General features: G+C 43.5%; 1 protein-coding gene across 3 annotated transcripts; it reads left to right on the top strand.

Annotated features, from left to right (window-relative positions):
* Positions 1-746: 746 nt before the first annotated feature.
* Positions 747-27024, top strand: SEC13 (SEC13 homolog, nuclear pore and COPII coat complex component). 3 transcript variants are annotated; one of them, XM_053669220.1, is made up of 10 exons: positions 791-838; positions 3545-3600; positions 4819-4863; positions 7023-7138; positions 9473-9624; positions 10076-10209; positions 15929-16062; positions 16457-16580; positions 17478-17624; positions 26703-27024. In XM_053669220.1, the coding sequence occupies exons 2-10, from the start codon at positions 3589-3591 to the stop codon at positions 26835-26837; spliced, it is 999 nt and encodes a 332-aa protein (XP_053525195.1). In that variant the 5' UTR covers positions 791-838; positions 3545-3588; the 3' UTR covers positions 26838-27024. The 3 variants fall into 3 exon arrangements, with proteins under 3 accessions (XP_036986685.2, XP_053525195.1, XP_053525196.1); XM_053669221.1 differs by having other exon boundaries at positions 796-838; positions 26724-27024; XM_037130790.2 differs by lacking the exon at positions 3545-3600 and having other exon boundaries at positions 747-838.
* The last annotated feature ends 124 nt before the right edge of the window (positions 27025-27148 follow it).

Below are 27148 nucleotides of genomic sequence, written 5' to 3'. Positions count from 1 at the left end.
TGAGGGACTGTGACTTACCCAAGGGGAGCCTAGGCTCCACCCTAGGTCAATAAACTCCTTAACCCAAGAGGGGCCCAGGACTGCCAGGACAGCTTCAGGCTCTGTCCAAAGCACAGCGTTCTCACTGTGTTGTGGAAAGCCAGAGACCTATCGGTTGGGGAGACTGGGAGTTGGGTCTTGGCAGGATCTTGGCTGAGATCTCTCCTTGCCTGGAGGAATCTACCTGATGGGCCAGACTCACCGGATCCCAGAACTGTGGGGATGGGGCAATTTGGAGGCATGGGCCCCATGGCTTGGAGAAGGCAGAGCAAGAGGGCTCCGCCTCTAGTAGGGGACATTCCCCTAGCCTTCTTTGCCCCTGGTCCCAGCCTTGGGTTATGAGGAAGGACTAACAACAGGGAATCGCTAGTACCAGTCTACCCACTACCCCCCAAATAGACTGTCCTTCAGTGCTCATCATAAGGACGGTCACACCCAGAACCGCAGGGAAATGGTAAAGCTGTAGTTAAGAGTCCTTTCTTTCACGTAAGGATCGCGGGGGGGTGGGGAGGAAGGTAGGTCCGGCGAGAAGACCGGCTAGGGCTTCAAATACCAAAAGCCTTGGAAACGAGAGCCCCACCGTGGGTCCCGCGCGTTCCTCAACGAGAGGTGAGAGCCCAGACGGGGGTGTGGCGCTGTCCCGGAAAGGCACGGAACCTTTGTGTACGAAGAGCCCGTTGCTGCCCGGAAGCTCCTGCGCCGCAGCCTGGCCGGCGGCCCCGGCCCCGGAAGTGAGCTGCGGTGGCGCCGCCGGGAGTTGCCACGTCCGCGAGTAGGATCCGCCGATTCCGCAACCATGGTGAGTGTTGGGACTGTGGAGGCTGAGAGGGGTTTCGGCCATGGTTGTGCCCGTCCCGGGCTCCTCGACCGCGCTAGGGTTCAAGCCCCAGGTTGGGACCGTTCGGCTTCCTTCCACTGCTTCGAGGTTTGGGGGTCTCCGGCACTCTCGGTACCTTCCCGCAGGGGGAGGTCGCGGAACCTCCCAGAAATCCGCGGAATGCACCTTTGACGCACCTTTCGCACTTTCGTTTACCTTCTCTTCCCCCAACAATTGAAAACAAAACCAAGAACATTGTAGGCACTACTGTACCCCGAGGCCTTAGTAAATGCCAAGCATTATTCATAATCTCAGTCTGCTAACATCACTTACTGTAAGGTAGGTGCTGTTATCGACACTTTACACATAAGGAAGCCCCTCGCATAGCTGATAGGTGACGATCTGAGATTTGAACCCTCTAAACCATCTCTTAATGATGTGTGTGGAACAGTGGCCGGGGCTGGGGCCCCCAGGTATCATGCGCACTTGAGACTGATACAAGGATGAGCTGAAGTCTCTGAGGGCATGGGCTCAGTTTTTTTAAGTCTGGATTCCACAGTATATATTCACCCCACACTTACTGAGTGAATGATTGAACGGGAGAACTAAGGGGTGAAAAGCATCTATTCTAAGCCTGGCACAGAGTGGGGGTTCAGTAAACTAATGCTCTTAGAAACATATATGTGCATGGAGTTCTGAGGAAACTCGGGTGAACCCAGATACCGGGACACTGGGTTTAGTTCTTGCTTTGGATGAGAGCTAGGTTTTAAACTACTCATCTCTTAGCCTCTGATTCTTCAGCTGCTAAGAACTGGTAACTCCTATGCTCCGACATCTCATTGTAAATGAGTTTTTAACTCATTAACTGATCACGGGGAGCTAATGCACAGGTGGCAAACACAAGGCCTGCGGGGTGGAATCACGCCCTCCACCTTGTTTTAGCCCACCCAGCACCTTGTTTCTGCCCCAGCGCCAAGCTCTCAATTAACTGTTAAGAAGTAGTTACATTTATACAGTCCTAAAATTACACTCAGCCCTTTGAAGGCAACCGCGAGGCTGATGTGGGCCCCTGGTGAAAATGAGTTTGGCACCCCTGAGCTAATGTTTTGAGGGCTCCTTTTTTTTAAAGGCGCTTAAAAAAAAAAAACTTGTCCAGAAACGTGGTTCAGCATTCTGGCTGGTGGGTGAGAGTGCTATGAAACTACCAGTAAACTTCTTACTGGCTTATGTAGCCCTCAGCCATTGATTTAGGGAATTGTGTGTAACTATGTTCTAGAAAGGCAGCCTAATGGCATGAGGTATTTAATAGGCTGGAAGTTAGCAGGTAGAGCTCTTTTCCCAACTCCACCTGTAACTAGCTCTGTAACTGCAGCAAGTTTTTTTTATCGCATTTGGATTTCTTCAGTTGCTTGGTCTGTCAGACAACTCTGATTAACTCTGCCCTTCGTCCTTCCTGGTGCACACGTGAAAGTACTCGGTAACCTGGATGGTTTGGCCCCCATACGAGACTTCTTTTTGTCTTCCTTGCTTGCCTTTGCAGACCTTGGGGTCCACTTTTTAGGGAAGCTAGAGTTCAGTGAGAGAACCTGTGCTTACTTGATGTGGGCCTTTTAAACAGCTGTGCAGCCGTCCTCTTCCAGTGCCTTTCTGAAAGTCAAGTCAGAGTTTATACCTGCAGGGTTTGTGCTGGGGAGAGATGAAATGGGAGAAATGGTAAGAAATATCAGTTTCAAACAGAAACTTTTTCAGCCCTTTCCATCCCATGAGTTTTAAGAGAAGAGCAGTTGAGCAAAGTAGAACTTTATTTTTCTTCATTTGCTTATTCATCCAGCAAGTAGTCACTGAATTACTTCTGGTTACAAAGCACTGTGCTGCATGGTTTGAGAGGATTCACAACTGCAGACAACACAGGCCCTCGCTCTAGGAAGCGTGCCTTCTACCTGGGAGAAGAAACAATGTAAAGTGTTGTAGACGTTTAGCTGGAGATGATCGGAGGGGGACAGCCGGTTGGGGGATCTGGGAATCTTCAGGAAGGGGGTCGGAACTTGGACTGGACCTTGGAGAATGGGTGTGAAGGTGACGGCTGTTGCAGCTATGTTCCAGACCTACCAGCTGCTCAACCCTGGAAACCAGCAGGGAGTCTAGATAATCTGTCACAGGTTGTGGACCAGGGAGAAGCCTCAAGAAACACTTGAATAAATTCTCCAAGTCTAAAATAGTAATGTTAGTATGCAAAAAACTGCCTGGAACATCGGAAGCTCTGTAGCCCAGTTGGGGAACACCAGTCATTCTCCCTCGGAGTGCCTCTTCCCTCTCAAAGGCAGCCAGCCCTGTTTGCATCCCCCTTCTTTGCTCCTGTTATGCCCTCTGCTTAGACTGTACTTTTTTTAAATTATTTTTATTTAGTTATTTTTCAAGTACAGTTTTTTCCCTTCCCAGCCTCCCCCGCCCCTTGCTCCCCACCTCCCTCCCATTTCCACTCCCCTTTAGTTCTCGTCCCTGTGTCCTTCCTATTTGTTCCTCCAAATCCCTCCCCCTTTTTCCCTTTAACTTCCCTTCCTTCTCCCCTCTGGTCACTATCCCCTTGTTCTCTATTTCAGTGTCTTTCTTTTTTTTTTTCTGCTTGCTTGCTTGTTTTGTTGTTTAGCTTCCTGTTAAAGGTGAGATCATATGGTATTTGTCTTTCAGCACCTGGCCTATTTCACTCAGTATAATGCTTTCCAGTTCCATCCATGTTGCAAAAGGTAGTAGCTCCTTCTTTCTCTCTGCAGCATAGAATTCCATTGTGTATATGTACCACAAGTTTTTGATCCATTCATTTACTGACGGGCACCTAGGTTGCTTCCAACTCTTGGCTATTGTAAATTGTGCTGCTATGAACATTGTGGTGCATAGGTTCTTTGATATTGATGTTTTAGGATTCTTAGGATATAATCCCAGCAGTGGAATTGCTGGGTCAAAAGGCAGGTCGATTTTTATTTTTCTGAGAAAAATTCCATACTATTTTCCATAATGGTTGTACCAGTCTGCAATCCCACCAACAGTGAACTAAGGACCCCTTTTCCCCACAACCTCTCCAACATTTGTTGTTTGTTGCTTACAGTCAATTAATATTCGACAAAGGGGGCAGTAACATAAAATGGAGTAAAGATAGCCTCTTCAACAAATGGTGTTGGGAGAACTGGACAGCTACGTGCAAAAAAAATGAAACTTGAGCACAGACTTACACCATACACCAAAATAAATTCAAGGTGGATAAAAGACTTAAATGTAAGTCGTGACACCATTAAAGTCCTAGAGGAGAACATCGGCAAGAAAATCTCAGATATTTCACGCAGCAACTTTTTTAAATTAGCAAGACAACCAACTGTATGGGAAAACATATTTGCCGATGATACCTCAGACAAAGGTTTAATCTCCAAAATATACAAAGAACTTACACGACTCCACTCTAAGAAGACACCCAACCCAATTAAAAAATGGGAAAAGGACTTGAACAAACACTTCTCCAAGGAGGACATACAGAACATTCAGAGACACATGAAGAGATGCTCAATATTGTTAGCTATCAGAGAGATGCAAATTAAAACCACAATGAGATAGACTGTACTTTTATTTCTGTGCTGCCTGGCAAATTTCTTATCTAAGTCCCAGTTTGTGTGCATCACCACCAGCCCTTAGGCTGCTGTAGCACATGTAATCCACCATTAAAGTATTTATCTTGCCATGTCAGGGTTACTTGTGTGCAAGCTGTTCAGAGGCAAGAAGTACCTCTTATTTGTGTCTGTATCTCCAGTTCCTGGCACAGTGCTTGGCAAAAAGAAGGAACTTCGAGTGAATGTTTACTGAGTGAGTGAATGGAGAGCTGCAGTCAACAACTTTAGAAATCTTCGGCAGATGTAATAAGATGACTGCATTCTAACTGCTGTTGGTTCATTTACCAATGATATCTTTGGTTCTAGGTGTCAGTAATTAACACTGTGGACACCTCCCATGAGGACATGATTGTAAGTATTCTTTTAGCCCCCCCCCTCCCCCCGCTGGCTGTGGATGTGGGCATTTCTGTGGGAGGGAAGCATTCATGAATATAGTGTGGCATTGTAGCCTTTGCCTGTCAGACTGTAGCCTCAGGGGTGCAGTCAGTCTCCCAGCAATGCCCTCTGAGTTAGCAGGGTTGTGGCAGGCTAGTTACTCTCTGATGGGAGGAACCTGGGAATGGTTTGTAGCTCAAGGCCTTCAGTCTTCTGGCCAACAAAGTAACCCGGTCTGGGATGGATGCCAAGCAGGTTCAGAGACTTTACAGCAGTCTTCCCATCTGTCTTCCTGCTGCTGTCACTTCTTAGCCCCATCGAAAAGGGGGTTAAAAGAAGAGAGAGTAGGAAGATGACTCAATATGAAGGCAGGTGGCAGGCTTGGCAAAAGCCCAAGACAGAGCCAAGTAGAACCACCACAGACAGAGATGCCAGACAAGGCCCTTTGGACCAGAAGTCATTAACTTGGGGTGTTTCCTGAGAGGCAGACACAGGGCTCGATATAAAAGGACAGCGCTGTAGGAAAAAGTTCAGAGATTAAAGTCTCCCGCAGCCTCACGCAGGGCCACGCAGTCCAGGCAGTCTTTGAACAAGACCCAGGTCAGCAGCTTATAGCCTTTCCTGTCAGGGTTCCTGACCACCAGTGCTTTGGGGCTTCTGAGAGGTTATCTGGTCTCAGTTGTATAGGCTCCCTGGATGCAGTCACGTGTGATCTCCCTGTAAGGTCACACCTCCTTGGAGAGAGTGTGGCATCATGGGTGAGAAGAGCCAATCTGAGACTCCTTAGCCAACCTCTGAACTCTTCTGAGCCAGCCTTGATTTCCTCATAGCTAAAATGGGAAAGATAGTGGACATGCTACCTACTTATGTGGGTTCAGTTTGAGGAGCAGACAAGGCAAAATAGTGATGACTAATGCCTGTATGCTAACTGTCAGATCCCATGCTAAGTACTCTTCATTCATTACTTCATTTAACCTTTATAACAACCCTTGAAGCAGAAGCCATCAGTAGCCCCATTTTAAGATAAGGAAACTGAAGTTCAACAGGACTGAGTAATTTTTCCAAGGTTGCACAACAGGTAAGTTGAGGAGATAGGAGTTAAATCCATTAGGTACGATGCCCTACTTCCTCCCTAAGTGTGTGATAGCACTGTATAGGAGAGGTGCTTCAGAAGTACATTTACAGAGCTCTAACTCTAGGCACTGCCTTCCAAGAAGCCAAGACTGGAAATAGTAGAGAAGATTAACTTTCGAAGAATTGGGATGTTTTTCTTAGGTCTCTGCATGAGGTGAGAAAGGAATTTTTGAAGCAGATGGAGTGATTGCTTCCATTAAAAGGGTATAATTGCTCCTGGTGACCATAAACGTGACAACTGATAGCTCTGGAAACCCGCAAGGTGGGATAGTTGAAGAAAGTGCCATCTGTAGGGATAGGCAGGGCCAGTAAACAGCAGGACAGCAGGCACAGTGGCTCAGAGGAGCTATCACCCCAGATGGACATGGAGCTGTAGGCAGAAGCCAGCCTTAGGTCTGGGTAGCCAGTCAACATCCCAGAAGCCAATTTACCGGGAGTGGGTCCGGCGACATTTAGAGCATGTGTAAGACAGTCTGGGGTGCTAGGCACGCTACTGGGAAGGAGATCCACAAAGGATCTCGGCCTGTGGGTAGAGGAAGGAGCTCTGAGTCTGAATGGAAACGTGTGACAAGGCCAGGTGTGCATCGTGGAGGGCCAGATCGGGGCCTACCGGCAGTCAGCGGCCTGCTGCAGGTGTCATTCCCAGCAGCCCACAGAACCTCAGAACACGTGCGGGGTGGGGAGTGGGCAGTGCCTGAGGAAGAACAGGGAAGCTAGCCCCCCTCTTTTTCTCCTATAGCCACCCTGCAGCACAGGATGGGAAAGGACTTCCCCGTGTGTGTAAAGGGTCTAAAAGTAGCTGGGTATGGTTTGTCTCATTCCTTTCAGAAAGCTGTTGCGTGTCAGAGAATGTTGGCATGCTAGCAACCTGGCTGATAGTGATTCTTCGAGGTTAGGTTAATTTCAGGTAAATTCTGGTCCAAACTAGACGGTCTGCCCTGGTGGCTGGGCCCACCCCACCGGCCCCGCCGCAGGCTCCCTGAGCAGTCCTCCCTTTGCAGCATGATGCCCAGATGGACTACTATGGCACCCGCCTGGCAACCTGCTCGTCAGACCGGTCTGTCAAAATCTTTGATGTTCGCAACGGAGGGCAGTTCCTCATTGCAGACCTCAGAGGGTGAGTGCAGCCAGCCCCTGGGCATGGTCTCAGGGAATGATTGGGCTTTCTGAGCATAGCAGGAAAGCCTGAGAGCCAGATCAGAGCAGCCCCACAGCGCAGTCAGCAGAGAGGATGCCCAGGTCCCAGCCAGCCTGCAGCCCTCAGTAGACATCCCAGGCTGATGGATCCAGGAGTGAATCCCAGCTCTGCCGCCCAAACACCCACTAGAAAATCTCGGACCAGGGAGTCAGTTTGTCTCTGGGAGCCTTTACCTGCTTACCCTCAGAAATGGGGTAATGCTGCCTTCTCCCAGGTAGAGCCTATCACAGCAAGCCTTCAGTGCTACTGCTGCTTTGGAAAGTTAGAATCTTTCTATTTTTTTGCCCCATGTTTTATCAGCATGATCTAAGTGTCACTCAAGTGCAGTAATGTGAGACCATAGCCTTCACCATTTGGGAAGACGTTTCCTTCTTCCAGAGTGTTCAGATTCACATGACTGAGGAGCCAAATGCCACTTTCCCTGTATGGCAGCCCCTGGCTGAGCAGAGAGCTGCTGGGGTGAGGCAGGCTGCTGGCTCTGGCGGAGGGGTTACATCTGCCATCACTCAGTCCTTTCTGCTCTGTTTCTTCCTTATGCTCGAAAGATGTGAAATATTGGAGGGATAAATTCACACCCCCATTCTTTTCTACCCTAGTTAAATCTGGGCTCAGTTTGGCACATAAGTCCACTGAGAGTTTGGTTAGCAGCTCCTGTGTAAGGACCGGGAGTGTGCTGTTGTCCCAACCCAAGGGAGGAGGAAACTGCCTGCAGCTTTGGGAGGAAGGAATAAACAAGGACCGTAAACAAGCAGTAACAGCTGAGGGATATTGAGTGTTTTTCCCTTGTACCACACAGGGTATTTACGTGAGTCATCACAAATACTGGGTTGGCCAAAAAGTTTGGTTTTTTCCATAGCACTCAGTTGTCGTCTTCATTTGAAGCAATTTTGTTAGACTGTATTATGACAGCTATCATATCAGCATGCATTTTTTAAAATATTTTACTTATTTATCTTTAGAGGGGAAGGGAAGGAGAGAGGGAGAGAAACATCAATGTATGGTTGCCTTTTGTGCGTCCCCTGCTGGGAACTGGCCTGCAGGGAACTGGTCTGCAGCCCAGGCATGTGCCCTGACTGGGAATCGAACCGCGATTGTCTGGTTCGCAGGCTGGCGCTCAGTCCACTGAGCTACACCAGCCAGGGCTCAGCATGCATTTTAAAAACCTTATCAAAATTGGTGGATTTTTGTTACAGCCATTTTAATGTTGAAAATGGAAGAAAATATGATTATTACTAGCATATGATTCTTTATTATTATTAGCATATTAGCATTTTTCGCATATGATTCTTTATTATTTCAGAAAAGGTAAAAATGCAACTGAAATGCAAAAAAAAAAAAAGATTAATGCCGTGTATAGAGAAGGTGCTGTGACTGATCAAATGTGTCAAAAGTAGTTTGCGAAGTTTCAAGCTGCCTCTTGTGTGCTGGTGCCTACCCTTCCCTGGACCAAGAAACGACACCAGTACCAAACCCAGCACAGGGTACATGTTCAGTTGATACTTCACATGTGAAGACCCAAAGAGCAGAAGATAAGAGAGAGACATGCCTTTTGAGCAAATAAAAAGACTAGTGGAGCCCTGACTGGTGTGGCTCAGTGGATTGAGCCCCAGCTTACGGACCAAAGGGTCATTGGTTAGATTCCCGATCAGAGCACGTGCCTGGCTTGCAGGCCAGGTTGCCGGGGCGGGGGGGTGGTAGTGTGAGAGGCAACCACACATTGATGTTTCTCTCCCTCCCTTTCCCTCTCTCTAAAAATAAGTAAGTAAAATATTTTTTAAAAACCTTTTTCAAAGTAGTGGAAAATATCAAAACAAAACAGATACTGCTACCTAAAGAAGTTGACCATTTGGAAGGATAAATAACGACTCGTTCTGCAGATACTTCCTGAGCACTTGGGAGTCAACACCCAACTGATCATGACTCTGCTGAAGAGAACAGGTGTCAGTGGTGTTGGCTGCAATACGGGTCAGGTGAGGGTTCTGCCAGGTTGGTTCAGAAAGGCTAATTTGTAGTCCTTACTTGCTTTGAAAGCCTCTCTGACCTCTGGGCCTCAAGGTTCTCACTGCTCAGTGAAGGTCCCTTGTGGCAGTGATACTGTGTGGCTCTCCCTTTTGAAATTCTTAGATACTTCTGTCCTGACACATTGTCTCTGCCTACCAAGGAAGCCATTTAGTTCAGTCCAAAGCGGCAGCTGACAGAACACTGTGGGTCCCTCTTGCCCATCTGAGTAACCTCTGACCCCTCCCCTTGCAGTCACGAGGGACCTGTGTGGCAAGTGGCCTGGGCCCACCCCATGTATGGCAACATCCTGGCATCCTGCTCCTATGACCGGAAAGTCATTATCTGGAAAGAGGAAAACGGCACCTGGGAGAAGACACACGAGCACACAGGACATGACTCCTCTGGTACACTGAGTGTGGCGGGACAAGGTGGGAGGGGGGCCCTTGGGTGAGCCAGAAAGGCCTCTGTCCTGTCTCATGCTCTGGTTCTCTTCTTGTGATGCTTCTTGGTTATCCCTTGAGTTTGAGTTGGCTTTTGCACTAGTGGTCCAGAGGGAAGATAAGGCTCTGAGACCTAAAGCCAGTCCAAAGCATAATGAGAAAAGCAAAGACAATGCAGTTTTTAAAGTTTAAGTGCTAGCCTGTATTCTCAGACTATTGTCCAGCTCATCTTTTGTTAAGATAGACATTAATTTAGGAAAAGATGATATTAGTAGATTGTGGTTTTTTTAAATCTCCTTAATTGACAAAGTTACAAAGTGCCCATGGTGATCCATGCAAATTTACTTAGAGATTTAGTAAAATGATAAATGTAGAAAATCAAAGTTTGCTCACTGTGCCTCCCTCCTTCCTGTAGTAAACTCTGTATGCTGGGCGCCCCATGACTACGGCCTAATCCTCGCCTGTGGGAGCTCTGATGGGGCCATCTCCTTGCTGACATACACCGGGGAGGGCCAGTGGGACGTGAAGAAGATCAACAATGCTCACACTGTAAGTCCAGACCCCGCCTGCATGTACAGGGCAGCTCTGCAGACTTGCCTCGTGTGTCCTGCTGAGAGGGGCAGGAGTAGTGTCTTTGCTGTGCAGTGGGCCAGAGGAGGGGCTGCTGATCAGACATGCTTGGTAGAGGGGCTTTGAGCTTCTTTGCTGTGAAGCCAAGCAAAGGCTGCATCCATGGAAGTCAGGTTACCATATCTTTATCCATTCATCCATCTATTGATGGACACTTAGGTTGTTTCCATATCTTGGCTGTTGTAAATAATGCTGCAGTGAACACGAGGTGCATATATTTTTTGAATCAGTGTTTTCTTCAGACAAATACCCAGAAATTGAATTGCTGAGTCATGTCATAGGTAGTTCTATTTTTAATTTCGGGGGGGAACCTCCATACTGTTTTCCATAGTTTCTACCAGTTTACATCCCCCCAAGATTGCACAAGGGTTCTCTTCTCCATATCCTCAACAATATTTGCTATTTCTGGGGTTTTTGATGATAGCTATTTTAACAGGTGTGAGGTAGGACCTTATTGTGGTTTTGATTTCCTTGACGATTAGTGATGTTGAGCATCTTTTCATGTACTTGTTGACTATCTTTATATCTTCTTTGGGAAAATGTCTGTTCAGATCCTCTGCCCATTTTTATTTTTAATTTTTTTTAATTCTTACCAGAGGATATGTTTGTTGATTTTTAGAAAGAGAGAAAGAAAAGGGGAAAATATCCATCAGTTACCTCTCATATGCACCCTGATCCAACCAGGGATTGGACCTCCAACCTCAATGTACAGAGTGATGCTCCAACCAACAGCCATCTAGCCAGAGCATCTCTGCCCATTTTTAAGTCAGATTTTGTTTCTTTGATTGCATTCTTTTATGTTTTAGATATGAATCCCTTATCACCTTAATGACTTGCAAATATTTTCTCACATTCACTAGGTTGCCTTGTCTTTTTGTTGATAATTTCCTCTTCTGTGCAGAAGCATTTCAATTTGATGTTGTCCCACTTGTTTATTTTTGCTTTTGTTGCCTTTGCTTTTGGAGTCGGATTTAGAAAATCATTGTCAATACCAATATCAGGGAGCTTACCATTTATGTTGTGTTCTAGGAGTTTTATGGTTTCAGGTCTTGCATTCAAATCTTTAATCATGTTCAGTTAATTTTTGCATATCATGTAAGATATTAGTCGAGTTTAATTCTTTTGAATTCCAGTTTGCATTCCTTTGCTGTCTGGTTTTTGCAACAACATTTATTAAAGAGACTATCCTTTTCCTATCAAATATTCTTGTCTCCTTTGTCATAAATTGACTTTATACACATGCATTTATTTCTGGGCTGTCTATTCTTTTGATCTGTGTAGTTTTATGTCAGTACCATGCTGTTTTGATAGCTTTGTAATATAGTTTGAAATCAGAGAGCATGATGCCTCCAGATTTGTTCTTCTTTCTTAAGATTGCTTTGGCAGTTTGAGGTCTTTGTGTTTCCATAAAGATTTTAGGGTTGTTTTCTCTATTTGAAAAATGCCATTGGAGCCCTGGCTGGCGTAGTTCAGTGGATTGAGCTCGGGCCTGGGAACCAAGCAACCATGGTTCGATTCCCAGTCAGGGCACATGCCTGGGTTGCAGGCTAGTTCCCAGCAGGGGATGCATGAGAGGCAACCATACACTGATATTTCTCTCCCACTCTTTCTCCTTCCCTTCCCCTCTAAAGATAAATAAAATATTTTTTTTAAAAAAAAGAAAGAAAGAAAAATGCCATTGGAATTTTTATAAGGATTGCATTGAATCTCTAGATTGGTTTGGGTAGTATAGATATCTTAACAATAGTTATTCCGGTCCACCCTGGCTGGGTGGCTCAGTTGGAGCATTGTCCCATACACCAAAGACTTGCTGATTCAATTCCCAGTCAGAACACATACCTGGGTTGCCAGTTCAATCCCCAGGCAGGGCACATACAGGAGGCAACTAGTCAGTGTTTCTCTCTCATATCAATGCTCATACTCTCTCTCCCCACTCCCTTTCTCTCTCTGTAAAATCAATATAAAACATATCTTCAGGTGAGAATTAAAAAAATAAAAATAATTACTTCAGTTTATGAGCATGGAATATCTTTTTATTTATTTGTGTCTTATTTAATTTCTTTCATCATTATCTAATAATTTTCAGGTATAGCTCTTTCACCTCCTTGATTAAATTTATTCCTGCTTATTCTTATTGATGCATTTGTAAATAAGATTGTCTTTCTTCATTTCTCTTCCTACTAGTTCTTAGTGTACAGAAATGCAAAAGATTATTTTATATTGATTTTGTGCCCTGTAACTTCACCAAATTTATTAATTCTAACACTTTTGGTGGAGTCTTTAGGGTATGCTATAAGTAATATGTCAGCTTCAGATACTGAGTTTTACTTCTTTCCAGTTTGGATGCCTGTTACTTCTTTTTCTTATTTAATTGCTCTGGCTGGAATTTCCAAGACTGTTGAATAAAATAAAAGTAGTGAGCATCCTTGTGAGCAAAAGTAGTGAGAGTGGGCATCCTTGTCTTGTTCCTGATCTCAAAAACCAGCTTTCAGCTTTTCATCATTGAGTATGATGTTAGCAGTGAACTTACCATATGTGACCTTTAGTATGATGAGAAACATTCCCTCTATATTCACTTTATTGTGAGTTTTCATCATAAATGAATGCTGAATTTTAAATGCCTTTTTCTGAATCTATTGAAATGTGATTTTTATTCTTCAGTTTGTTAATGTGGTCTGTCACTTTGATTTGTGCATGTTAAACCATCCTTGCATTTCTGGAATAAATCTCACTTGATCATAAAGTATGACCCCTGTAATACATTGCTAAATTCAGTTTTATAATACTTTGTTGAGGATTTATGCATCTATGTTTATCGAGGATATTGAGCAGTGATTTTCTTTTCTTGTATTGTTCTTGTTTGGCAATGCTGGCCTCATAAAATGAGTCTGAAAGCATTCCCTTCTTTTCTATGTTTTAGAAGAGTTTATAATTCAGTCTTGCAAGGTTATATGTTTTTAGGAATTTATTCTTATGATGTTTTGTATTTCTGTGATACTAGTTGTAATATCTCCTTTTTCACTTCTGGTTTTATTTAAGCTCTTTGTTTTTCTTGGTGAATCTAGCTAAAGGTTTGTCTTTTTTCTTTTTTTTAACCATTTCAAAGAACCAGCTCTTAGTCTCCTTGTCTTTTTAGTCTCTATTTCATAAATTTCTTTTCTGATCTTTATTTCCTTCTACTAACTTTTGACTTCATTTGTTTGTGTTCTAGTACTTGAGATGTAGTTAGGTTGAGATTTTTTGTGTGTCTTAAGGTAGGCAATTATCATTATGAGCTTTCCTCTTAGAACTCTTTTTGCTGTACCCCATAAATTTTGGTATATTATATTTCTATTTGTATTGTCTCAAGATATTTTTTCTCTTTTGATTTCTTCATTGACCCATTAGTTGTCCAGTAGCACAATGTTTAATCTACATATATTTGTGAATTTTCCAGTTTTCTTCTTACAATTGATTTCTTTTCATACCATTGTGGTTAGAAAAGATGCTTGATTTCAGTCTTCTTAAATTTGTTGACTTGTGTTGTGGCCTAACATATGGTCGGTCCTGGAGAATTTTCCGTGCGCACTTCAGAAGTATGTTTATTCTCCTGCTTTTGGATGGATTGTTCTGTATATGTATATATCTGTTAAATCCATCTGATCAAACAACTTGTTTAACTGATATTTTCTTATTGATTTCCTCTGGGTGATCTATCCATTGATATGTATGAATGGATATTAAAGTCTCCTACTATTATATTGCTGTCTGTTTCTCCCTTTGGGTCTGTTAAAACCATTGCTGGTATGTAAGAACCCAAGAACTATTGTTTTCATGAGCCTTTCTTGAGGTATATACTAGAAAATACACTTTAGACAACAAAAATGACTAGAAACATTTGCACGGGCACACATCATTTTATTGCACTTTGCTGATATTGTACTTTTGCAAATTGAAGGCAAGACCCTCCACCAGCAAAAACATTACAACTCACTTTATTGTGATACTCACTTTACACAGAGGTCTGAACCAAATCCGCAGTATCTCCAAGGTATGCCTTTGTAAATAAACAGGTAATGGTAGAGTACTAAGACTGAATAAGAGTTAGAAGGCAGAATACAGGCTGTACTGGCCATGTGCTCTGCTAAGATAGATAGAGTTCAACTGTTAAAAATGGTGAGGCACACAAGCAGCTGGAGATCCACATTTTTATAATGTTGGCACCATTAAGATATGAACACTACCGCCCTCCCTCCCAAAAACTGGGGGAGAATGGGAAGAACATTGCAAATACTTTATTCAAGATTTTAGTAATCATATTTAAGACTGTGTGAAATAAGGTAAATAATTATGTGGTAGTGAGCAGCCCTAGCACCAGATTATAGTCTGGATTATAGTTTCTCACCAAAGGAAACCAGAGCTCTTGAGGAAATGGCCAATTCCAAGTCTGAGGCAGGAAATGTACAAGATGAGCTTGTACACCTTGTCATACCAGATTGAAAGAAATAATCAGAGTCATACTTTGACCATACTAGGGTTATGTCAAAAGAGCTAATTTGAACAAGTTCACAGTGACAAAGATGGGCAGTGTGTAAAAAATGGGAATAATTGCAATGAACCCACCAAATATGCTAAATCTTTGAGTTCTTAAATTTAAGAAAGAATCAGTCATCTTTGGAAAATGATAAGGAACCAGTGTAGGAAGATTCAAGCATATCCTACCTTACCTGATATGTACCCCTGGGCCACCAAAATATTAATGAGGGAATTGACGCATTCTAGCGTATTCCATGCAACATATGACCAAAAAATGCATAGAATTACAGTATCACCATTTTATAATGCTCAGTGAATCAAGAGAGGCGTAGATTACTGACGGGTGCTAAGAACACGTGCCTGCTGAGGAAAGAGTGCACTCCCACACGGAGTCTGGCAGAGGGACCGAGCCGAGTCTAATCCAGTCATGGATCCAGCTGACAATTTAGGAATTCAGAGGAACATGTTGAACTGAGTATGTAACAGCAAAACCAGCCTGAGAAACGATACGTCAGATGACACTGATTCTTCAACAGAAAAATTGTAAGAGAAAAAAGGATCAGAAGAGGAATCTATAAATGAGATGTAAAAAGCATAAAAAAATACTTAAACAGCAAGACTAAACTTTAAGGTCAGGATTCACATCTGAGTGACAGAACTGAAACAAAAAGATGAGAAGCCAGGATAACGGGTCCTCACCACAGGACAGGGGCTGTGATTCGGGTAGGACGTCATGGCAGGGCTTCCTGAGGAAGTGGCAGTTTTCTTTCATGACCTGGTGGCAGTTACGAGAGTGCTTGAGAGTAATTCATTAAGCCACGTATTTACTGTGCATGTTTTTCTGAGTCTATGCCCTCCTTTCACATATTTGAAAAATGTTTTTGTTTCTTAAATTCCTGAGAGTCCCTAATTCTTACTTTACATGTATATTGCTGAAAAATATGTACAGTTAGGAATCCTTGAAGGAGAATTATGAGTGGCTAATTGTTAGTGCGTCGAAACAGCTGTCCTACATAATCCAGTCCTGAGGGTCAGAAAGGAAATGTGCAGCAGCCTTAGGTCTGCCAAAGCAATGTTCTGTTGCAAGGCAAAAGGGCAAAGTCACAAGTCTCCTTCCTTGCAGATTGGCTGCAATGCCGTCAGCTGGGCCCCTGCTGTTGTACCTGGAAGCCTCATAGACCAGCCGTCAGGGCAGAAGCCCAACTACATCAAGAAGTTTGCCTCGGGTGGCTGCGACAACCTCATCAAGCTGTGGAAGTATGTGGGGTTGGTGGACTTCTCACGAGGACACTTCTTGCCTTCCACCCTACCTACCATGACTCCGCCACAATTCACCCAAAAAAAGGATCTTTTCTCTTTTCCTCTTGCCCGCAAAACACTATTTTCAGTGTCAGGGCACATGCTTTAAAAAAAATTGCTTTTTGCTTAAGCACTTTTATTCTTCCCCTGATTCTTAACTGCTAAAGCTGACTTGGCTATGGAAAAACAATTCATTATAGCTGGTAAACTGGATAATATTCTACAGGCTCAATGAATGAAGTCAGAAAGATGGGATAGTTGTTCAGCCTCTGTGGAGTCTGCGATGTGGGGGAGGAACAGAAGAGTGGTACTTGGGCTGCTACCCAATTTTCCTCTGATCTTCCCCTGTTAGGGAAGAAGAGGACGGCCAGTGGAAGGAGGAGCAGAAGTTGGAAGCACACAGTGACTGGGTTCGAGACGTGGCCTGGGCCCCTTCCATTGGTCTACCCACCAGCACCATCGCCAGCTGTTCCCAGGTCAGCTCAGGCCCATGAGAGCATCCCATGTTATTTAATCACAGAGTGGACCCTGTCAGCCCTTACAGTCCTTTTGAGGGAAAGCCCTTGAAAGGTAAGGACAGGACATCAGGCACCTTTGGACCAGCACAGATAGGGGAGCATATGGAGCATCATGCAGTAATCTCGATCATAAGCCATAAGTGGCTTGCCTCCACCAAGCCAAAAAAGCAGGACCAGTTCCCCCTCTTGATGCTTATGTGAGAAGGGAATGGAGGTACTCGAGTGTAATTCTGAGAGTGTTCCCAAACAAGGACCAGGGCAATGGGAAATTCTAAGGCCCTGAACTCACCTCGTGTCCACTCTTCCCAGGCAGATCACAAAAGTATGAGCAAGGCCAAGGCTTTAATTCTGTGCTACCAACACCCTGAGCAAGAATTAAGCCAGGCAGCCAACCCTTTTATGTCATTTGTGCCTGTTTTATTTAGGTCTAAATCTGAGAGGGATGTTGTTTGATTTGTTTGTCTCCCTTCTTACTCTCTGAGCTCGGTTTTTACACAGCCATGCCCATCCAGTTGAAAGAGTATAGACAGAGCCAGAGGGAGCTGGAGCAGGAAGTGACTTGGTAAACATGAGGAAAACCCCAGAGGAAATTTGAGAGTTAACAATGCAGACAAAGTGCATACCTGAAACCAATAAGAAGAAGGGAACCTGGGAGATTCTCAACCTATGTGATGTGTATTCCTGGGGAAAAGGGAGAAGAGCAAGGGTACTGGGCTGGAAATTGGCCCTGAAAGCTGTGGATACCCAAGAAGTCCTTGTGTATGCTCTGCATCGAATCCCCCACCCTGTTCCTGTAAAGGTCCAATATGGCTCCAAGCAGGATCCTGCCCCCATCTCCTGACTCTATCTTCCCAGGATGGTCGTGTGTTCATTTGGACCTGTGACGATGCCTCGAGCAATACGTGGTCCCCCAAACTCCTGCACAAGTTCAATGATGTTGTGTGGCACGTGAGCTGGTCCATCACAGCCAACATCCTAGCCGTCTCAGGTGGAGATAATAAGGTATACCCCATTGCCATGACCTGGTGGGCAGGGCCCCATTTGTGTTTCCTTTGCCCACCGGAGAGTGCCGTTTAGTATCCCATCTCATGGCAGGCTTGTGGAGAACCGGAATGAGGATTGTATTTTGAGCACGTGTCCCAGTTATATTTTCAAATCTTACTGTGTATGTCCCATGCTTACACATAGGAAAGAAGCTGACAGGTGATTTGACTTGCATAGGAGCCACAAAGCTGTTAGGGGACTGGGCCAATACTCAGGCCCAAATGAAATCCAAAGCCGCTGCCCTGCTAGTTCATCACCCCAGACATTTGACTACTTTAATTTCATGATGCCAATTAGCTTTGCCCCAGAAGTAAGTAGATGAGAAAAATGACTCATAAAAGCAAAAACATTGGGGGATGGTGTGGTTGTGAGAATCCCCAAGAGACATATTTTTAAAAATCAGTATAATTTATGAGTACTATGCACAAGAATAAGGTCATGGAGCCAAAGCGACTATTGGAAAACTCAGTAAAATAAAGACTAGCACAAGGCAAGTTGCACCAGAGCAAATGAACCTGAAGACTCATCATGACCATGACCACTGCATTTGAAACTTACCTTATAAAGTTAGGGATATTCTGCCTTAGGGAAGAAGCTGGCCGAACAGATGGCAGTAGCTGTTACTTCTTTCTTTTTGCAGGCAGCTTTCTTTTTAATTGTGCTAGAATACATACAACATAAAATACATCTTCTTAACCATTTTTAAGTGTGCAGTTCCGTAGCATTAAGTACATTCATGTTGTCATGCAGTCATCGCCATCATCCATGTCCAGACTCTCTTCATGTTCCCAAACTCCGTACCCACTAAACAACAACTCCCTGTTTCCCTTCCTCTGACCGTTGGCAACCATCATTTTACTTTCTGTCTAGGAATTTGTTCTAGCAACTTTCTGTAAGTGAAATCATACAGCATTTGTCTTTTCGTAACTGGCTTATTTCACTTAAAATACTGTCTTCATCTATGTTGTAACATGCATCATAGTTTCCTTCCTTTATAAGTCTAAATAATTTTAATTATAACACATTCTATTTATCCGTCTGGTTTTTTAATTAGAATTCACATATATTAGTTTCAGGAGTACAAATAGTGATTAAACATTTTTATAACTTACAGAGTGACCATCCCAATAAATCTAGTACCCCTCTGACACCATACATAGTTATTACAATATTATTGACTATATTCTTTATGCTGTATTTTATATCTCGTGACTGTATAACTGGCAATTTGTATTTCTTAATCCCTTCACCTTTTTTGCCTATCCCTTGAAGCCCCTTCTCATCTAGTAGCCATCAGTTTGTCCTCTGTATCTGTGAGGTTGTTGCTCCTCTGTTTCTTCAATTTTGTTCTTTAGTTTCCACACATAAGTGGAATCACACAGTATTTGTCTTTCTCTGACATTTCATTCAGCATAATACCCTCTAGATTCATTCATGTTGTCACAAATGGCAAGATTTCATTCATTTTTGTGGCTGGGCAATCTTCCATTATGTACACCAGTGTTCTTTGTCCATTCATCTATCAGCGGACACTTGGGCTGCTTCCATATCCTTGTTATTACAAATAATGCTGCAGTGAACACAGGGGTGCATATCTTTTCAAATTGATGTTTGGATTTCTTCAGATAAATACCCAGAAATGGACTTGCTGGATCATGTGCTAGTTCTATTTTTAGTTTTTTGAGGAACCTCCATATTGTTTCCCGTGGTGGCTGCACCAATTTACAGTCCCACCAGCAGTGCCCAGGGGTTCCCTTTATTCCACACCCTCCCCAGTATTTGTTGTTTGTTGACTTACTGATGCTAGCCATCTGACAGGTGTGAGCTGGAGTCTCATCATGGTTTTAATTTGTATTTCCCTAGTAATTAAAGATGGTAAGCATCTTTTCATATGTCTGTTGGCTGTCTGTATGTCCTTTCGGGAAAAATGTCCATTCACATCCTCTGCCCATTTTTTAATTGGATTGTTTATTTTTGGTGTTAGGTTGTATGAGTTCCTTACACATTTTGGATGCTAAACCTTTATTGGATATATCTTTGATGAATATCTTCTAACATTTAACAGGTTGTCTTTTCTTATTGTTGATGGTTTCCTTCACTCTGCAAAAACTTTTTAGTTTTCCATAGTCTCATTTGTTTATTTTCTCTCTTGTTCCCCTTGTCTGAGCAGACATGTTCAAGAAATAATACTACTAAGCATGACATCAAAGAGTTTACTGCCTTTGTTTTCTTCAAGGAGTTTTATGGTTTCGGGTCTTAAAATTTAAGTCTTTAATGCATTTCGAGTTAAATGAAGTGATCTAGTTTCAATTCTAAATGATAGCTTTTCTGCGTAGAGTAGTTTTGGTTGTAGATCTTTGCCTTTCAACACTTTGAATATATGGTGCCAGTCATTTCTGGCCTGCAAAGTTTCTCTTAAGAAATCAGCTGATGGTAGTTTTATGGGAACTCCCTTGTCCATAACTACTTTTCTCTTGCTACTTTAAGATTTTCTCTTTGTCTTTAACCTGTGGCATTTTAATTATGATGTGTCTTTTGGCATGGACCTCTTTAGGTTCACAGAAAGTTTGGGACTCTGCACTTCCTGAACCTGAATTTGTTTCTGTCATCGGTAGAGAAGTTTTCAGTCATTATCTCTTCAAATAGTTTCAGTCCTTTGCTTTTTCTCTTCTCCTGCTGGTACCCCTATGATATGAATGTTAGTATGCTCAATGTTGTCCCAGAAGTCCCTTAAACTATCCTCATTTTTTAATTTTTTTTATTTTTGCTGTTACAATTGGATGTTTTCTGCTACCTCGTTGTCCTGACCACTAATTCAATCCTCTGCTTCATCTAATATGCTGTTTACTCCTCTAATGTATTCATTTCAGTTATTGTGTTCTTCATTTCTTACTGCTTCTTTTTTATGCTTTCTCTCTTTGTTGAAGTTCTCACTGAGTTCATCTACTCATCCCCTAAGTTCATTGAGCATCCTTGTAACCAGTGTTTTAAACTCTGAATCTGGTAGATTGCTTGTCTCCATTTCATTTAGTTTTTTTCTGGAGTTTTGTCCTATTCTTTCATATGGGACATGTTTTTTATTTCCTTATTTTGGCTGTCTTACTGTGTTTGTTTCTATGTATTAGATAGAGCTCCTACATCTCCCAGTCTTGGGGTGACCTTACATAGTTGACGTCCTGTGGGGCCCAGTGGCTCAGTCCCCCTGGTCACCCGAGCAGAGTGCCCTAGAGATATACGTGTGTGGGTTGTGTGTGCCTGCTTGTTGTAGGTGAGCCTTGACTATTGTTAGCATGTCGGTGGGTAGATTAACGCCCAGGCTGACTAGACGTGAGGGCTGGCCGTGACTACAGTGGACAAGCTATTAGGCAGGGGCTGACCCTATGGAGTGGGGGGGTCACTTTTACAGAACTCTGGGGCCAGCCAAGTTCACCCTTTGGATGTGTCATTTATGAAACTGGTTGGGTAGTGTTCCAGTGTGGTTCTAGACTTCTTGGGAGGGTCTCCAGTGCAACTCAAGGTCAGTCATTGCTTGTGCCTTGTTTTGGGCCACCTGGTAGGAGCTACAAAGTTAACTACAGTTGGTTGCCACTTGTGCTGGGCTTGTAGGTCACTTGTAGAGGCTGTGCTGTGGCCATTTAGTTGAAGCTACATTCCAAGCCAAGACCAGTAAATTGAGATTGTTCACTGATCACCCCACGCGCCAGTCTTGGGGCTGCTTAGCAAGTGGTGTAAGGGATGCCTAGGACATCTGCTGTAGCTTGGGGTTTGTGGGCCTTCGAGAGATTTTGGGAAAGCACCATAAGCCAAGGCAAACCACTTGTGTGAAAAAAGGGCTAGGAGAGTTTCAGGCCCAGTGCTCAAGTTGGGTAGGGCAGGGTCTCAGAGAATCACCAGCGTGGGACAAACAGTGAGTGTTATGCTAATGGAGACCTCAGATTTGGTGCCTACCAGCACTTCTGACCCCTCTTGCCTCTCCAGCCCTCACCCTGAAGCTAGTCAATTTAGTTTCTCCCCGGATGTCTCTGGTGCTTATCCAGCTGTTGCGCTTGCACTGGAGCTCCCAGGGAGTGTAAGCAAGGCCATGTGCAGGTCCCGTAAGAGGATACCTAGGTCTCCAGCAGACCCCATCTCATTCGGACACAATCCCCACTTGTTTTCACTGCCAGATGTTATTGGGACTCATCTTTCTGACACTATGTCCCTGTGTGGGGAGCCCAGTGTGGGGTTGGGACCCCTTCTCAGCTGGTCCTCCAAAGCTGAGACACCCAACTGATTATTAATCACCACACTGAGAGTATGGGACCTGCTCGGTCCATGTCTCCACCCCTCCTACCAGTTATAAGTGTTCTGTTGAACTAGACTTCAATTGGTCCTTCGTTATAATTGTTCTGTAATTTAATTGTAATTCTGATGTGGTCTTCAGAGGAGGCAAGCACCGTCTTGACTAGAAGTCCTGTCCATTGACGCGTTGTCATTGGGGTGCTTCAGCTCGTGGCTGTTGTGAACAATGCTGCTGTGCATGTGGATGCACAGGTAACATCTCTTCCAGACCCTTAGCGCCCTGACCCGTGTGGCTGCGTAGGGCATCATCCTGCAAAGCAAAAGGTCACCAGTTTGATTCCCGGTCAGGCAGGGCACATGCCAGGGTGGTGGGTTCAGTCCCTAGTCAGAGCGCATGCAAGCAGTGGCCAGTCACTGTTTCTCTCTCACATTGATGTTTGTCTCCCCCTCTTTCTCCCTCCCTTCCTATTTCTCTAAAAATTTAAAAAAAAAAATTTTTTTTAATAAAAAGTACTCTCTACAGTCAGCTTTTATCCAGCCTGGGGTCCCTTTCATGTACAGTGTTCCCAGAATGATCTAGTAGGCCCCTTCCCAAAGCCATTGAATTTGGGAACTATAATGACCCCCCCAAAGGACAATTGTCTTGTAGTATGTGCCAGAGTTGGGGACAGAACCCATGTTTGGTGGCACCCAGGATAGGCCAGGGGACCCTGACTTACCGAAAGCAGCTGTGCAGTAATGTTTACAAAGCAGTAAGCAAGCACCTGTTTGTCCAGTCCGTGTTTGGGGCTCTGCTGTCACTATGCTAATGCTTCTCACTCTCCTTTATAAGCCTGTTTCCTATAAAAAGCTCAACTCTATCACTGTCTCTATAGCACTCCTTTGTGAGACTTGGCGTGTTTTTAGTCCAGAGCCTCCTGCACAGTGTATGTTTAGTAACTGAAGGCCATATCTAAAGCAGGAGTTCTTAAAATCATTTTTAATCAAATTAATGTTTACATACCTTCAGGTAGTTTTTATTAGGTTGTGATTTTTTTAATGCAGTCTCCTCATTTTCATGCTCCAGGGTAAACCTTTTTAGCTCTTAGCTGTTTCTTCCAGTGTTGACTTAGTATAGAAATAATACATTTACTGATCTACTTTCTTCCTCTACCACAGCTCTCAAATGTTAGCATTGCTGAACTTCTTAATACACAGATCGCCAGCCCTACCCCCAGAGCCTCTGAATCATTGGGTCTGAGCTGTGACGCAAGAATCTGCAGTTCACACGAGCTGCTCGATGATGCAGATGCTCTGGGGGCAAAGTGTGATCTTAGGGACCACACTTTGAGAATCACTGCTCTTTACCACCTGCATCCTCTGGCTGAAGCTGTATCAACATGGTTAAACAGCATCTGTGTTTACATCATTATTAGTATTACCTTGTTCTAATGATGTAAGTTATTTACAGCATTGTTGACCCTCAGCTGCTGTTATTCATACTCCTTTTTTTCCAGTTTTATAGTTCACATATTACTGCATAAGTTTGAAGTGTACAGCATAATAATTTGACTCACATACTATAAACTGATTACTGCTTTAGGTTTAGTTAGCATCTGTCATCTCATAGATACAGTAAAAAGAGAAAAAACAAGAAAAAATTTTTTTCTGTGCGAACTCAAGATTTACTCTCAAGAATTTTCATATATATCATACAGCAGTGTTAGGTTACCATATTGTAGGTTATATCTCCAGTACTTACTTACCTTGTGACTGGAAGTTTGTACCTTTTGACTGCCTTTTTCCTGTCCCCCCCCCCAACACTCTACCTGACTTCCCACCCCCACACATCTGGTAACAACAAACCTGATCCCTTTTTCTGTGAGTTTGATTTCTGGGTTTGGGGGAGCAGCACCGTTTCCACATGCATATGAGATCATGCATTGTTTGTCTTTATATGTCTGACTTCACTCAGCATAATGTCCTCAGGGTCCATCCATGTGTCACAAGGTGCAGGATTTCCTCGTCGTTTATGGCTGAGTAATATTCTATTGTGTGTAATTATTATGTATATATACACATAGGTATATACTCACAACTTTCTCCATACATCGAAATTCACTTAGGTTGTTTCCATGTCTTGGCCGTTGTAAATAATGCTGCTGTGTATATAGGAGTCAATTCTAATTAGTGTTTCTGTTTTCTTCAGGTAAATAATCCAGAAGTAGAACTGCTGGGTCATACACTAGTTCTATTTTTAAATTTCTGAAGGTCCCTCATACCATTTTCCATAGTGACTGCACTAATTTACATTCCCATGAACAATGCAAGAGGGTTCCCTTTCTCCACACCTTGTCAGCATTTATAATCCTTGTCTTTCGGTGATAACTAATTTAACCCATGTGAGGTAATGCCGCATTGTGGTTCTGATGTCCATATCCCTAATAATGAGCATCTTTTCATGTACCTGTTGTCCTTTTGTATATCTTTGGAGAAATGTCTGTTCATGGGTTGGGGGGGGTTGTTGTTTCGAATGTTAGAGTGGTCCGTGATGCATGTTTGGAAAGAATTCATGAAGAGAAGAAAGTGTAAAGTCCAATTTTTTAAGTCTGCTGATTTTTTAAAAACATTTTAAAGTTTATTTTTAGGGAAGGGTCAGGGGAGAGAAAAACATTGATGTACAAGAGAAACAAGAGCTACCTCTCTCACAACCCCAACTGGGGACCTGGCCTGCACCCTAGGGATCTGTCCTGACTGAGAATCAAACCAGTGACCCTTTGGTTTGCAATGTGGCACTCAATCCACTGAGCCACACCAGCCAGGGTTTTGGGGCTGCCCAGTTTTAATTGGAGTGTTTGATTTTTTTGCTATTGAGTTAAATGAGTCTTTATGTATTTTGATTTTAATCCCCTTTCAGATAAATGGTTTGCAAATATTCTTTCCCATTCCATAGATTGTCTTTTTTTACTGTTTGTTTCTTTTACTATGCAGAAGCCTTTTGGTTGGATGTGGTCCCACTTTCTGTGGGTTTTGTTGCTTATACTTTAGGTGTCATAGCTAGTCATTGGGAAAACCCATGTCAGGGAACTTTTTTCCTAAATTTTAAGTCTGTAATCCATTTCAAGTTAATTTTTTTGGTGATATAAGATAGGGGTCTTGGTTCATTTTTTATATGTGTATGCCTGATTTTTTCAGGATCACTAATTGAAGAGACTGTCCTCCGTTGAATACTCTGGACTTCATTGTCAAATACCAATTGACCATATATGCTTAGGTTATTTTTGAGTTTCTGGTTCTGTTCCACTGATCTATTTGTTTTTATGCTAGTACCATACTGTTTTGATTACAAGATTTATAGTACAGCTTGAAATCAGGAAGTGTGATATCTCCCACTTTGTTCTTTCCCAAGATTGCTTCAACCATTCAGTGTTTTGTGGTGCCATACGAATTTTAGGAATTTTTTTATACTTCTGTAAAAAATGCCATTAGAATCTTGGCAGGAATCACATTGAATCTGTAGATAATTTTTGGTGGTGTGGACATTGTAACAATATTTTTCCAGTCAAGAAACATGTGCTACCTTTCCATTTATGTGTTATCTCCCATTTCTTTCACCAGTGTCTTATAGTTTTCAGAGTAGTTTACCTCCTTGGTTAAGTTCCTAAGTATTTTATTGTTTTTGATGCTATTATAAATTAGATCTTATTTCTTTTCACATAATTTGTTGCTAATGCATAGAAACGCTACTGATTTTGTATGTGAATTTTGTATATTGCAACTTTACTGGATTCCTTAATTAGATCTCAGTTTTTTGGAGGATTTGAGGGTGGTCTATATGTAAAATTATGTCATCGCAAATAGAGACAATCCTACTTCTTACTTTCCAATTCTGATGCCTTTTTTTCCTCTTCTTGCCAGTTACTCTGGCAAGGACTTCCAGTACTATGTTGAATAGGAGTGGTAGCAATGGGCACTCTTGTTCCGATCTTACAGGAAAAGCTTTCAACCTTTCACCGTGTGTTAGTGCAGTGACTCACCAGAGTGGGTTAAACTCATTTGGGGACCTGAATGAAGCAATCTACACCCACCAAGTTCCCTGGTCAGACTGTGCCCTTGACTTTGTTCTACTGATGAGCAAAGCCACTGGTTGGAGCTACAGTGCAGGTAGGAACTAGGTCTGCCAAGATCAGAGTGTTGGTTGTTGGAAGCCTTTCTCCGTCACAGTTGGAGCCCCCTGGATGACCCCACAGGTTCACCTGCAGTCCCTTTGGAGCAAAACCAGAGTAGGGCTCCCACAAAGTAATGACCCACAGCTTTTGGGGTGCTGGATGGCATCCTTGTGCTCTTCTCCCCCCAGAAGGAATGTAGTTTCAGCATGGCACTGACCTGCCTAGGGGAAGAGTGGTGCAGTTAGCATGTAGCCATTCCTCATTGTTCTAACGCAGTCTGGCCTGGTCTCTGGTGCAAGGTGTGCATCAGCCTCACTCCTGCGTTCAAGAAGTCTCTCAGCGGTGTCTTGTCCATGAATAGTTGTTCTCTTGAGGGGGAGTGAAATCATTTGGAACCACCCATGTTACCATCTTGGTGATGTCACTTTTTTTTTTAATTTTAGATTTTTAGTTTTTTTCTGTTTTGATGGGATTTCAATGGGGGCACAAAGATAAGCCCTCTTTTTATCTATAAGGCTGTGAGCCATGGTTCCTTATGGGGACCTTGGCCCTCGTCAGGGGATCCAGTGAGATGAGAGCCGGGGGAAGGGGTGCTGACCTGTAACAGGCTGTGTGTGCTGGCTTGCAGGTGACCCTGTGGAAGGAGTCAGTCGACGGGCAGTGGGTGTGCATCAGTGACGTCAACAAGGGCCAGGGTTCTGTATCTGCTTCAGTCACAGAGGGCCAGCAGAACGAGCAGTGAGTGACAAGACAAGCACGGACCAGCTCCTTACATGCCAATTCCTGGACTTCCCCTCTCTGGACCAAGTGGCCAAACAGCTGGCAGGAAGAGGTCCAAACTCCAGCAAGGTTACTGTCCCAGGAATAGTTAAACCTGAAACCAGACTGGTCATCTGCCTTAACATGATTTGATATGGTTTGTAATTTACTGTCTGGCTGAAAGCACTCATGTTATAAGGGAAAAACTGTTATTTTAAAGTACACGTGGGCCATTTGTATGTACCTTTTGGGTTCAGGCATTACTTGGGAGATTTTGTTTCCAAAGTAATTAAA

This window comes from Artibeus jamaicensis, unplaced genomic scaffold, assembly GCF_021234435.1.
Source record: "Artibeus jamaicensis isolate MK-2021 breed Jamaican fruit bat unplaced genomic scaffold, CSHL_Jam_final contig_519, whole genome shotgun sequence".
NCBI classification, from domain to species: Eukaryota; Metazoa; Chordata; class Mammalia; order Chiroptera; family Phyllostomidae; genus Artibeus; species Artibeus jamaicensis.
This window is presented reverse-complemented; position numbering and strand designations above follow the sequence as displayed.